Source organism: Nomascus leucogenys, chromosome 25 (assembly GCF_006542625.1).
Source record: "Nomascus leucogenys isolate Asia chromosome 25, Asia_NLE_v1, whole genome shotgun sequence".
NCBI lineage: Eukaryota > Metazoa > Chordata > Mammalia > Primates > Hylobatidae > Nomascus > Nomascus leucogenys.
In genome coordinates, this window is record NC_044405.1 from 1,979,340 (window position 1) to 1,993,887 (window position 14,548).

Consider the following 14,548-nt stretch of genomic DNA (forward strand, 5'->3'; position numbering starts at 1 on the left):
TTCTGTTCCCTAAACACTTGAATTTGAAGTCTACACGAGTAATTTAGTGAATCTGTAAATGTAAGCATCATGATTTTTTTAAAAGTGAATTTATATTTTCATTATATCTTCTTCCTGAATATTTCGAATATATCATCTTTTGAAGCACAAAAGAGTCTTTTGGGGATACCCTTTGGTATGTGATACTGTTAGTTTTTTCTTTTTCTTTTCCATTTTTGTTTTTTGTTGAGAGACAGTTTTGTTTTGTCACCTAGGCTGGAGTACAGTGGTATGACAATGGCTCACTGCAGCATCAGCCTCCTGGGCTCAAGCCTTCCTCATGCCTCAGTCTCCCAAGTAGCTGAGACCACAGGCACATGCCACCGCGCCTGGCAAATTATTTTATTTTTATAGAGACAGGATCTCCCTATGTTGCCAAGCCTGGTCTCGAACTCCTGGGCTCAAGCTATCCTCCTGGTTTGGCCTCCCGAAGTGCTAGGATTATAGACATGAGCCACCACACCTGGCCCCAATCAGTACTGTCAATTTTAATCATACCTTTAATTGTTTCATTTTATAATTGTCAATTTTAGATTGATTTCCAAGAAAGATAGGGATTAACTTCTGAAAAATATTGTGATAGCTAGGAAACCTTCTTATTTTTTGTTAGATATAACGTTTAAGTGAATTAAAGTTTATACAAAAGTATGAAAAGTTGTTTTAAGGTGTTAACAATAGTTCCTAAGGACAGTCGTAACAAATTACAACAAACGGAGTGGTTAAAAACAAAAGATTATTCTCTAACAGTTCTAAAGGGCAGGGGTCCAAAGTAAAGGTGTTGGCAGGGCCACACTTCCTCCATTGGCTCTAGGGGAGAATCCTTTGCTTCCACCGTACTCTGGTGGCTGTTGGTGTTCCTTGGCTTGAGGCAGCATAGCTCCAATCTCTGTCTCCCTCTTCATTTGGCTTTCCCTCATGTGTCTGTCTGTCTTCTGGTTTTCTGTTTCTTATAAGAACACTCACCATCGGATTTAGCCCCAGCCCTAATCCAGGCTGATCTCATCTCAAGTTCCTTGCCTTAATTATATTGACAAAGACCATTATTCCAAATAGTGTCACATTTTGAGGATCTAGGTGGACGTATATTTTTACGGGCTACTATTCAACCCACCACAGATGTTATGAATGTTTACAGCTAGATTTTTGTGTTGTGTTTAGTCCTATTTAACTCTACAGCTTTGGAGCAATTTACTTACGCTTCCCAGACTTTTTTTTTGAGGTTAATATAAAGTTGGCCTACATGTTCTTTAAGAAACTGCTGGCTGAAAAAATATATGATAGTAAGTTTGTTTTGTATTTGGGGCTATTTTGATAAGTAAGGGCAAATTGCTTACTACTGATTCATCTGTCTGTAAGCAGCCCCAGTAGAGTTGATTTATTGTTTTTCCCTTATGTTCTGTTTATTATTTTCTATGTTCCAACTCACGTTATTGAAAGAATTACGGTAGTTGATAACACAACTGCCACAACCTATTCCTGTTTTTCTGTGTTAGGAGAGCAAAGACCAAAGGAATGGTGAAAGGTGATAAATGGGCTGGTTCTGAATGATAGTAAAGGTAGATATGGCTTAAAAAGTTGTGTGTATAAGTTGAATTAAGAAAATGAATTGTGGAAAGAGACTAGTCTTCCTTCTAAGAGAGAAGCCAGTCATAATTCTTTATAAAATGAAGAACTGTTTGGTAAGATGATGTCTTCATTTTATAAAGATTCATTACAGAGCTCTTCGGGTGGGGAGTAATGATTATTTTTTTAAAATCTCATTTGTAAGTTTGGTTTTCGATTGTGTGTGTGTGTGTGTGTGTGTATGTGTATTTTAAAGTGAAACCCAATAATTGATTATCAATATAATGCTTGTTTTTTCAAATATCTTATATCCTGGTTAAATTATAAAAGTTTCTTGCATTTTGTGTGAAACATTTCACTTGTTATCTTTGTAAGGAGTTGGTAATTATACATTTCAACAACTGGCTCTAGGTTTGATGTTACAACATCTAGTATTTTTTTTTTAGTAGGCTCAAATATCAACAGGCTTTTTTCTTTTCACAGCAAGATGTGAGTGAGTTTACACACAAATTATTAGATTGGTTAGAAGATGCCTTCCAAATGAAAGCTGAAGAGGAGACGTAAGTTACCATGAAGTTTAGCGATGGGGTTTTAGGAATTCATTAGATAGCATATATTAAATGTCAACAGAGAAATAAGAAATCAAGACAGACTTATGAGAATCCCAGTATTTTCTGTATTATTGACAAGCTGTTTAGAATTTGCAGGCACAAATAGTAGTCTAACCAAAAAAATCCAAAAAGTGATCTCTGGAAGAGCTAGTCTTATATGCCCAGTTCCTTTTCTTAGATTCAATAATCACTTTTCATGAGGAGGAATGAATTTGCGGTGGAGAAAGATGTCAGGAATGTGAATTGTGACAAAATCCTTTTACGTAGAAGCAAGAAGACAGGGATGTGAGGTAGCAGTGCATGTGAGCAAGTGGTTGTGTTTATCTGTTCGCTCAGGGCCCCAAGGTCACCTAGGTTTCTGAGATCTTGCTGGCAGTGAAAATTACACTGTGTCTCTAAGTTTCTGCCCAGAAGTGACACACATCACTTCTGCAAACATTTTGTTGGGCAGAGCTATGTGGCGTAACTTCAAAGTGAGCAGGAATATCTCACACTAATTAGGATGGCGGCTACAAAAAAAAACAAAACAACCCCCCAACCCTTACTGCCCCAAGAAAATAACGAGGGTTGGCAAGGATGTGGAGAAATTGTGCAGTGTTGTGAGGATATGAAATGGTACAGCCACTGTGGAAAACAGTATGGGGGTTTCTTAAAAGATTAAAAATATAATCACCATATGATCCAGCAATTCTATTTCTTGGTGTATATCCAAAAGAATTGAAAGCAGGGTTTCAAAGAGATATTTGTACACCTGTGTTCATAGCAACATTATTCACAATAGCCAAAAGGTGGAAGCAAACCAAATGTCCATTGATAGGTGAATGGATAAACAAAATGTGCTGTATATACATACAGTGGAATATTATTCATCCTGAAAAGCACAGAAGTTCTGACACATGATGTAACATGACCCCTTGAAGATATTATGCCAAGTGAAAGAAGCCAGTCACAAAAGGACAAATACTATAAATCACTTACGTGAGGTATCGAGAGTTATCAAACTCGTAGCAACAGAAAGTAGAATGGTGGTTGCCAGAGGCTGGGGGGAGGGGGAGATGGGGAGTTGTTTAATGCATATAGAGTTTCAGTTTTGCAAGAGGAAAAGAATTCTGAGATTGGTTGCACAACAGTGTGAATATACTTAACATTACCAGACTGTACAGTTAAAGGGTTATGTATATTTTATCACAGTTTTAAGAAGTAAGTAGGACAGTGTATCTTACCATGCACCTGAACGTGAAGGGCCACAATTTTTTTTCAGTAGCACTGAAGACTACTATACTACCTACTGAGGTTCTTGTAAGAATTAAGAGAAGTACTTACCAACATTATTCTAAGGATTAAATGATGACCCATTTATCAAGAGAGATGGTATCCCCTCTCTCCCTTTTTAAATAATACTTAACAAATCAATTAATATAAACACAAATTAATACAGAAAAATCTGTACACAATTGTAGATACAATGCATTTCTATACAGTAAGGCAAAGATAAACTTTGTCTTTTTAGGTCACACAAACCATAAAAAGACAATTTAAAATTATCAACTTTTGTTTGCTTTAAACAGAAAAGAAAAAATGAATTTTGGTATTAAATGACTTGGAAAATTTGTAAATGACTAATTCTACCAGCAGTGTGAAACTTCACAAAAGAATGGAGTAGCTGTTCAGCTACTTTGGGTCAAAAACTGGTACCTTGTTCCCTCCCTGGTGAGAGTTGTTGTTTTTGGATTATTTGGACTCTTCCATGTAAATACAGGAAATAACCTATCAAAATTTTGTAGAAATGTATTCTGATTAAAAGTGGCTTTTCTTCCTTCCCATGTCCAAATAAACATGCACTACACAGAGTATGAGACTGAAATGCGTAATGATGATAGGAAGAGCAGGCACTTTGTGCACAGACTGTGTCAATTTCTCTTCCAAGTTCATACATGTAGTAGCTCATTTTAACTCCTGTGAGAGTCCTGTGAGTGCAGCTATCATAGTTATCCTCAGTTGACAGGTGAAGAAATGGAAGAATAAGTACCTTGTGCAACGTGGCACTGTAAATAACAGAGCTAAATGCAAGTGCATGATAGCCACATACGTGTTTTTGTTTTGTCATATGTTATAGTTCTTTAATATTTTCTCTATTTATAGGTCCAAAAATTGTAATCACATTTATATTTTTTAACACACTTTAGGGATGAAGAGAAGCCAAAGAACCCCATGGTAGAGTTGTTCTATGGCAGATTCCTGGCTGTGGGAGTACTTGAAGGTAGAGTTATACATTTGCTTTTTATTACAAGTGAAGAGACATTATTATTCATTCGTTCATTTGTCTCGATAGTTACTTTTTTTTAGTGGACTTCATTTTTAATTTGATATAGTCTGTCTAGTAATTTTTGTTGGATTGCTACTGTTATTCGCATATAGCACAGAATTGAATGAAGGAAAAGGAATGTACAGAGTGCATTATCACAACTAATTGATACTTTATTTTATCCTCATGTTTTTTCCAGTGAGAGGGCTTCTGTGATACAATTATGTTGGAATACAGGGATTAATGGGACGGTTGGTAGATCCTTTGAAGATAATATTGGAGTTAAATACTGGGCTTGGTATGATGCTTACTTTTCTTTTTCATGTTGAAAGCTGAATTTAGCAACTTAGCATAGTCAGGGTATTATAGAGTTCTCACTTTTTGAGTGATTTTAAATGTAGATATTAGTTTTCAGGAAAAGATTGTATTCTATCTTTTGAAAAATCAGTGAAGAGTGATACTGTTCCATTTAAGCTAAATACCTGTTTCTTAAAATTTGGCCTAAGTAATTTCTGTTTGGGTTCCCTAACAAGGGAGGAGACTCTTTAAATGTAACTTTATGTAATAATATTAGGTCCCAAAGCATAAACTTTTGAAAAATTGTTTTTCTCAAATCACCCAACGCATCAGCTTTTGAAAGTTATCTTTTTCCAGATCAGCTACAGTGTAAAATTTGAAAAAATGTTTTTTCTTCACGATCTTAAGTAGTGGATTCCCTGAAGTTTTGTTTGAACGTAGGTGGTTTGGGATTCAGAAAAAGGCAATACTAACTCAGATGCTGGCCCTTCAAAAAGTCTTAGTGAAGTGTTCGTACATTTTTGTTTGCTTCAAGTGGTAACAACTTATATATAAGTTGTTTTATATATATATGTACATATATATGAGTTAATATATATATAAGTTTATATATATATGTAGAATATTTTACATAGTACATTTACGTTGGGTCATTCATCTTAATCATTCTGATTTTATTTGAAGTAGAACACTGTATCTGATGCAGCGAGTAGGTCTGATCAGGTCGTGACTAGGCACTGTTTATAATGCCCTGCATGAGCATTTCTACCTGTATTATATTGATTCCTAAAATTGATTGTTATTAAAATATTTAATTTGTCGGCTGGGTGCGGTGGCTCACGCCTGTAATCCCAGCACTTTGGGAGACCGAGGCTGGTGGATCATGAGGTCAGGAGATCGAGACCATCCTGGCTAACACGGTGAAACCCCGTCTCTACTAAAAATACAAAAAAAATCAGCCAGGCATGGTGGCGGGTGCCTGTAGTCCCAGCTACTCAGGAGGCTGAGGCAGGAGAATGACGTGAACCTGGGAGGCGGAGCTTGCAGTGAGCTGAGATCGGGCCACTGCACTCCAGCCTGGGAGACAGAGCGAGACTCTGTCTCAAAAAAAAAAAAAAAAATTGTCAATTCAGTGTTGAAGTCTTTGTACTTGGTATTAGTAAGTTGCTTTAGTGATTGCGTTATATAAATGTGGCCTTAATACGTTTTCACTTGAACTATGTGTTTGCTTCAGTAAAAGTAATTTATTTCAGAGTACTTTCTTACCACTTTTTACATAGATCTTCCTAATACTTTCTTTCAAACCAATGGTTCTCCATTGGGGATGATTTTTAGTTTGTTTGCCAAAGTATCCCCACTGCAAAAGTCCCTCAACTTTTTGAGAACTTCTAGTTCATTGTCCCCTCTCAGCCCTTCTCTGTACTTCACTTCTTCCTTTTTCATCTAAAACCTAAAACTCTCTTTCCCCCCTTCCTTTCTGGCACCCCCTCCCTGTTCTCAAACCTTCATTGAGCTGTTCATCTTTTCTATGTCTGTACTGAGTACCTGAAGATTGCTGGCGAAAAGTCACAGAAATGGGCTAACTGTAGTGGATCATGAGTTTGAGTGATACTGAGCTTCGCTGCTCCCAATCCTATAACCCACCTTGTTCTGTGTGATCACCGTTCTTTCTCTCATTTACTGCAATAAATATTTTCGTCTTTTCCACTCATTTCAAATCTAACTTATCTCTTCATTCTCTGAGAAAATCTTTACCTCAGATTTCATAGATTTACTGTCACGTTAATGAAACTTAATCACAGGTTTTGCTCAGTCCCCGAATCTAATTTTACATTTGTAGTTTTGTATCATATTCTAAAAACACAACATCCCCAAATATATGAGCCTCAGGCTCCATAACCTAGATCTATCGCTACCTCTACTATATTTTTACCTGCTCCTACACGTAATAAAGGAATTACCCAGTTTTATATCAAAAGACTATTCTTTATATGTGCTCAGAATTCCCTCCCTTCATGCTTTCACTCAGACCTTACTTCATTCGTTTTTTCTTGGCTTTTGAGCTTCTCCTACTCCACTTTCTTTCTCATCAATATTTACACATTGTCTGGCATCTCAAACCTTAAAAATTAAAAACGTTATCCCCTCCCATACTCTTTTTCAGTTAATACCCTCTCTTGATTCTTATTCAGAGTTAAGCCCCTTTAAAGAGAGGAGTTAGTTTCAACTGATTACTCCCCATTTATTCGACCTAGCCCCAGTTTAGTTTCTGGCTTCCGAACTTGTCTAAAAGGGATCTTGCTAAGGTTATTGGTTTTCCACATGTGGTTAAATCCATTAGATCCTTTTCAGTTTCTGGTATGGTTTGGTCATGTTCCAAACCAAATCTCAACTTGATTGTATCTCCCAGAATTCCGTGTGTTGTAGGAGGGACCCAGGGGGGTGTAATTGAATTATGGGGGCTGGTCTTTCCTGTGCTATTCTTATGACAATGAATAAGTCTCCTGAGACTTAACCATTTATTAAAGGCACTTCTTCCATTGCGGTGACAAGAGAAAATGAGGTAGAATAAAAAGTGGAAATCCAGGATAAACCCTTGAGATTTATCTGGGGTTTCCACTTTTACTTCTACCTCATTTCCTCTTGCCACCACCATGTAAGAAGTGCCTTTTGCCTCCTGCCATGATTCTGAGGCCTCCCCAGCCATGTGGAACTGTTAAGTCCAATTAAACCTCTTTTTCTTCCCAGTCTTGCCTATGTCTTTATTAGCAGCTTGAGAATGGACTAATACAGTAAATTGGGTCCAGTAGAGTAGGACGTTGGTGAAAAGATACCTGAAAATGTGGAAGCAACTTTGGAGATGGGTAACAGGCAGAGGTTGGAACAGTTTGAAGGGCTCAGAAGAAGACAGGAAAGTGTGGGCAAGTTTGGAACCTCCTAGAGATTTGTTGAATGGCTTTGACAAAAATGCTGATAGTGATATGAACAATAAGGTCCAGGCTGAGGTGGTCTCAGATGGAGATGAGGAACTTGTTGGGAACTGAAGCAAAAGTGACTCTTGTTATGTTTTAGCAAAGAGACTGGTGGCATTTTGCCCCTGCCCTAGAGATTTGTGGAACTTTGAACTTGAGAGAGATGATTTAGTATATCGGTGGAAGAAATTTCTAAGCAGCAAAGCATTCAAGAGATGATTTGGGAGCTGTTAAAAGCATTCCATTTTGAAAGGGAAACAGAGCATAAAAGTTCAGAAAATTTGCTGCCTGATGGATCCAGTAGAGCAGAAAAACCCATTTTTTGAGGAGAAATTCAAGTTGTGGCTGCAGAAATTTGTGTTAAGTAACAAGGAGCCAAATGTTAATCCCCAAGACAATGGAGAAAATGTCTCCAGGATATGTCATAGGTCTTCCTGGCAGCCCCTCCCATCCTAGACCCAGAGAAGCTTAGGAGGAAAAAATGGCTTCGTGGGCTGCCCGTGGTACCCATTCTGTGTGCAGCCTAGGAACTTGGTGCCCTATGTCTCAGCTGTTCCAGCTTTTGCTAGAAGGGGCCAAGGTATAGCTTGGCCCATTGTTTCAGAGGGTGCAAGCCCCAAACCTTGGCATCTTCCACATGGTGTTGAGCCTGCGGGTGCACAGAAGTCAAGAAGTGAGGTTTGGGAACCTCCACCTAGATTTCAGAAGATGTATAGAAATGCCTGGATGTCCAGGCAAAAGTTTGCTGCAGAGTTGGGGTCTTCATGGACAACCCCTGCTAGGGCAGTACAGAAGAGAAATGTGGGGTTGGAGCCCACACAGAGAGTCCCTACTGGGGCACCACCTAGTGGAACTGTGAGAAGAAGGCCACTGTCCTCCAGACCCCAGAATGTTAGATACACTGATAACTTGCATCGTGTACCTGGAAAAGCTGCAGACACTCAACACGAACCCATGAAAGCAGCCAGGAGGGAAGCTGTACCCTGCAAAGCCACAGGGGCGGAGCTGCCCAGGACCATGGGAACCCACCTCTTGCCATCAGTGTGACGTGGATGTGAGACGTGGCATCAAAGGAGAGCATTTCAGAGTCTTAAAATTTGACTGCCCTGTTGGATTTCGGACTTGCATGGGCCCTGTAACCCCTTCGTTTTGGCCAGTTTCTCCCATTTGGAATGGCTGTATTTACCCAGTACCTGTACTCCAGTTGTAACTCTTCTCAGGAAAAAAATCAGTCAGTGTTACAGTTTTTAGGTTCAGGTGAGAATCCTTACATAATCTTAATTTTAGTAGCCAAAAGGCCATATTGAGGATCATTAATTTTCTCCCTTCTTATAGGGAGTAACTAGTTTGCTTGTGATATTACAGGCTTATAGGCGGAAGGGACTTAACCTTGTCTCAGATGACACTTTGGACTGTGGACTTTTGGGTTAATGCTAAAATGAGCTAAGACCTTGGGGGACTGTTGGGAAGACATGATTGGTTTTGAAATGTGAGGACATGAGATTTGGAGGGGCTAGGGCTGGAATGATATGGTTCGGCTGTGTCCTGACATAAATCTCAACTTGAATTGTATCTCCCAGAGTTCCCACATGTTGTGGGAGGGACCCAGGGGAAGGTAACTGAATCATGGGGGGCAGTCTTTCCTGTGCTGTTCTCATGATATTGAATACATCTCACGAGATCTGATGAGTTTATCATGGGTTTCCACTCTTGCTTCTTCCTCATCTTCTCTTGCCTCTGCCATGTAAGAAGTGCCTTTCGCCTCCCGCTCTGATTCTGAAGGCTTCCCAGCCACATGGAACTGTAGTTCCAATTAATCCTCTTTTTCTTCCCAGTCCGGGATATGTCTTTATCAGCAGTGTGATAATGGACTAATACACTTTCCATATTGAATTCTTACCAGTTATTAATGCTGATGACCCTTAACCTCTTCTTCCTCCTTTTTCCTATTCTTTCCTTAAAAACACATTTCTCTGGCTTTTGTTACACCGTATTCTTGTGGCTTTTTTCCTGCCTCTGTGGGTACTTCTAAGAAAAGTTGTATTTATAGTCTCTTTTTGCATATAAAGGTAGCAGAACCTTAGGACTTTGTTTAGGCCCATTTCTTCTTCCTGTCCCATCCCCTAGGCATCTCATTCAGTGCCTTAATTTCCTGCTGTCAATAAGCCAGCAATTCTATCTTTATTCTAGAATGTTAATCTTAGTTATAGATTCATATTCAACTCTCTTCTCAAATTGAAATCTCATGGGTCATAATGAACCAGTGATTTCCACTGCTACCTCAAAACTAAAGAAAAAAAAAATCCTCTGTTCTTACTTAAGTGGTGCCATTTTCAGTCCATAATCTGCCAGGCATGATGGTTCATGCCTGTAATCCCAGCACTTTGGGAGGCTGAGGCAGGTGGATCACTTGAGGTCAGGAGTTCGAGACCAGCCTGGCCAACATGGTGAAACCCCATCTCTACTGAAAATACAAAAATTAGTCGGGCGTGGTGGTGGGCGCCTGTAATCCCAGCTACTAGAGACGCTGAGGCAAGAGAATTGGTGAAACTCGGGAGGTGGAGTTTTCAGTGAGCCGAGATCACACCACTGAGCTCCAGACTGGGCGACAGAGTGAGACTCTGTCTCAATAAAAAATAAAAAATGTCATCATCATCATCATCATCTAGTTGTTCAAAAAAAAAATAGTAATCATCATCATCTAGTTGTTCATGCCAGAATTCTGTCATTCTTGATATTTTTCTTCTTAGCTATCTCTTATCCTGCTCAGTCAAGCCCTGTTGGTGCCCTTCCTTGTATATGTGTATAAATGTATAAGTATATAATTTTATCTCTTTTGTGTATTTTTTACTTTTAACAACCTTCATCCATGCTACCTTTATTTCTGGATGGATTCTGCAATGGTCTTTTAACAGATGACCACCTACTTCACACAGGGACTTTAAAGGTGTTTCAGAGACATAAACCTGAGCCTGTTATTCTTAGATTTAACCATTCAGTGACTGTATTAGTCCATTTACATGCTGCTGATAAAGACATACCCGAGACCGGGTAATTTGCAAAAGAAAGAGAAAGAGGTTTAATGGACTCACAGTTTCACATGGCTGGGGAGGCCTAACAATCATGGCAGAAGGTGAAGGATATGTCTCACTTGGTGGCAGGCAAGAGAAGAGAACGAGAGCCAAGCCAAAGGGGAAACCCCTTATAAAACCATCACATCTCATGAGGCATATTCACTACCACAAGAACGGTATGGGGGAAACTGCCCCCATGATTGAATTATCTCCTGCTGAATCCCTCCCACAATACAGGAGAATGATGGGAGCTACAATTTTAGATGAGATTTGAGTGGGGACACAGCCAAACCATATCAGTGACTTTGCATTATACCCAGAATGTGGTGGGGAAAAAAATTCTTAATAGGACCACAAGACCTTGTAGATTTTAACTCGCTTCCTGACTTTTCATTGTGATCTCTCCCTTGGTTCCCCAAGCTACACTAACCTTCTGTTAGTTCCTAAACATATCAACTTCTTTACTCCCTTGAAGTCTTCATCATGCTGTTCCATGGCCAAGAATACTCTATAGTCCCCCAGCACTCTGGCATGGCTAACTCCCACTCATTATTCAAGTCTGAGCTTAAATGTCCTTTGCCATGGAAGTTTCTCTGCTCTCCCCACCACTCCCAAGACTAAGCTCCCATTTTTATACCTCTCACATAACTCTGTCTCATCACAACTTTCTTTTTATAACAATTGTAATAATAATTATTTGTAATTATTTGTTTATAAATATATGTGAAGTTAATGGGTATAATGTTTTTTAAATGAGGCTGAGAATTTTCTCAGCTCAGTGACCATATCTCCCTTGTTCACTGCTGTATATATTCCTAGTGTTCAGTACAGTATCTTGCCCTTAGAAAATGCTTCTTGTGAGAAAAAATATACATACGTATGTGTGTATATAATTACATATATGTGGATGTGTAATATCTATGGCTGGGTATAAATGTACATTTGCACATGTGTATGAACCAACAGGAAAATTACACTAACACTTCTCAGGAATGAAATCAGTCAGCATTACAATTTTCAGGTTCAGGTGAGAATCCTTACGTACTCTTAATTTTAGTAGCCAGAAGGCCATATTGAGGATTATTAATTTTCTCCCTTCTTACAGGTAAAAAATTTGAAAACACTGAAATGTTTGGTCAATACCCACTTCAGGTCAATGGGTTCAAAGATCTGCATGAGTGCCTAGAAGCTGCAATGATTGAAGGAGAAATTGAGTCTTTACATTCAGAGAATTCAGGAAAATCAGGCCAAGAGGTGAGTTTAACATTTTCATTGTCCCCTTTCTTCCCCAGGTCTTTCTTACAATGCTATATAGCACAGTGTAAGGTTCTAATTATATAGCTACCTAATAATTGAGAGAGAATACTCAGAGAGTATGTTTCGATTTAATTGGTAATTTAGACATTCGGGAGACCTGCCCAGTCCATATGGCCTATAATCTATGTTAAATTCTCACTTAAATAATTTATCTCAGAATTTTAAAATCTTAGGACATTGTTCAGTCTTTTTAGACCTTTCAATCAAGGTACCAGCCATTAGCAGCATGCTAGTTCCTGGATATAAAGAAGAAAAATCCTGATATTACAGTGGATTTTAAAACAGATATATGCTACTTATATCAACGATTATTGGAATTTGTCCACGATGCCCAGATTCCTTTTCTTGTAAAATTGCTACGTGATTGCATAAGGTCAGATGGAAGAACTTCCCTTCTCAAGGAACAAATAATTTTTATAAAATATTGTTAACTTACATGTCTACCTCAACTAGTTTCTTTCTTTCCACCCATCTCTGCTTCTTTATCCATCTCTGTAGCTGCATCTGTGTAGCCATTCATTCATGCATTCATCTGTCAGGGAGTTTTGGCACTGTAATAGTAAGCAAAGGACATATGTGCTTCCCCAATCAGTCATTGTTAAGCAATTGCTGATAGTTGTCTAGCTGTTAAGCTCCATGAATGTGGCTAGAGGTCTTTATCTGTGTCATTCACTACTATATCCCTAGTGGTAATATGGTAACTGCATACATAATATTTATTGAATGAATGAATGAAATGTCTTGGTGCTTATCAAACAAGTTTCTGAGGTCTTTATACTGAATAGGTGCGTAATAAATATTAAGTGATACGATGGCTCTGTGTTTATCTAAAAGGAGACTTTGTTCTTGTGTTTTTGAGAACAAATTGCTTTTATCTAAATTTTTTTCTTTTTTTTTCTTAAAGATGCACTTAACCTTTCCTGTTTCAGGTGCATACTCATTTTTTTCCTCTTCCCCCCACATACATAAACAAACAAAAATATGCTTTTCCTGTTAAGAGGAAGAGATGTATTTGAAATAGTCTTTCTCTCTACATCATAGATCATCTATTTCAGCCATTCTCAATAGAGAATAGCCAGACTTCAAAGTTATCAAAGCAGGGTCTAGGATAGGGATGTGGTATATGGAAACAAGAGCTGCACAACTAATTCTGATATAAACCTCTAAATAAGAATGTTTAAATTCAGCTTATTTTATTGATTGGGAAACAGATCTCTAAAGACTGGGACTTTAGCAGTATCCCACAATGGAATAAGAAAACAGACTCTTAAAATCCGATCTCTTTGCTGTTAAGTAAAAGGATGATTGGGGTAGTAGGGCAGGGATGGTACTTTTTTAAAATATTGTCAGAGTAGCTGAAATACACTATGGTTTATTGGTAATCTTTCTCACATATTCCCAGCTTTTAAAAATTTTTATTCTACACAGAATTGAAATTTTATTGTCTATTTAGAATATCTTAGATTTGTCCTCCATCTTTTTATTGGTTTTATACTCTGAATGCCCCTATGTTGCAATATAAATGTTCTGCCTAGGTTTTTTCATGTAGCCTAGGGAATATAATGATTTATGATGTTCTCTATATTTAGCAGTTTCTAATCTCCACTACTGTGGCAAATTTGACTGCCGTGATTCCTGTTACCATTTTTCTAGATTTGCTGGAGGCTATAGTTTCAATAATAATTCAGCTTGATTTAAGAGACTGTCACTGACTAAAGTATAATATCAGTTTTTAAAAAATAGCATATTTAAATTATAGTCTTATTATATCCTTTAGAAAAACTATTCTTGAATCTCTAAAAGCCAGTAAGTAACATTATAGGCTATTTCTAAATTGGCATAATCCCTGATAACAATAGCTTTTTCCTCAATCTATTAAAAATTGTTGATTTTATTTTGGCCCAGAAAACATCTTATTTGCTGAAATAGCTGTGGCCAACTAATATAGGAAGACCTCCAGTCTTCCAGGCTAAAACATCCAATTGGCTATAAGAGTTTAAATTTTGTGGATGATATACTAAGAGACAACTGAATAAATTAAACATGATTGTATCCAAAATAACTACTTAAATATTTTTTAAATAATACATTGTAACTTTTAAATGGTATGCAATTTGTAGACGAGTCAGACTCTCCAGGAAACATGGAGATATTTTTTGATTGTCTGTTGGAGGAAAAAAATTTCAGATAGTAAATACTTCACTTGTAGTGTGAGTATTCACTACTACCAGTGTATGCTGTGTGTTCTTTTAGACTATTGCTATGCACATATAAGTATTTGCATCTGTCCACACTGCCGCAAAAGTTGCGTTTTTCACTCAGCAGTATATCATGAGCTTGCTTCTAAGTTAGTGTACAGCTTTACGTCAG

The 14,548-nt window shown here is 37.9% G+C and overlaps 1 protein-coding gene across 4 annotated transcripts in view; it reads left to right on the forward strand.

Moving 5' to 3' along the window:
* USP25 (ubiquitin specific peptidase 25) overlaps positions 1 to 14,548 on the forward strand; it is a 160,017-nt gene that overhangs the window by 79,046 nt on the left and 66,423 nt on the right. For all 4 annotated transcript variants that reach the window (XM_030806028.1, XM_012501904.2, XM_030806029.1 and 1 more), the window contains 3 exons: positions 2,086 to 2,162; positions 4,400 to 4,473; positions 11,967 to 12,115. In XM_030806028.1, coding sequence (XP_030661888.1) covers positions 2,086 to 2,162; positions 4,400 to 4,473; positions 11,967 to 12,115 — 300 coding nt within the window. The remainder of the gene's footprint in view (positions 1 to 2,085; positions 2,163 to 4,399; positions 4,474 to 11,966; positions 12,116 to 14,548) is intronic.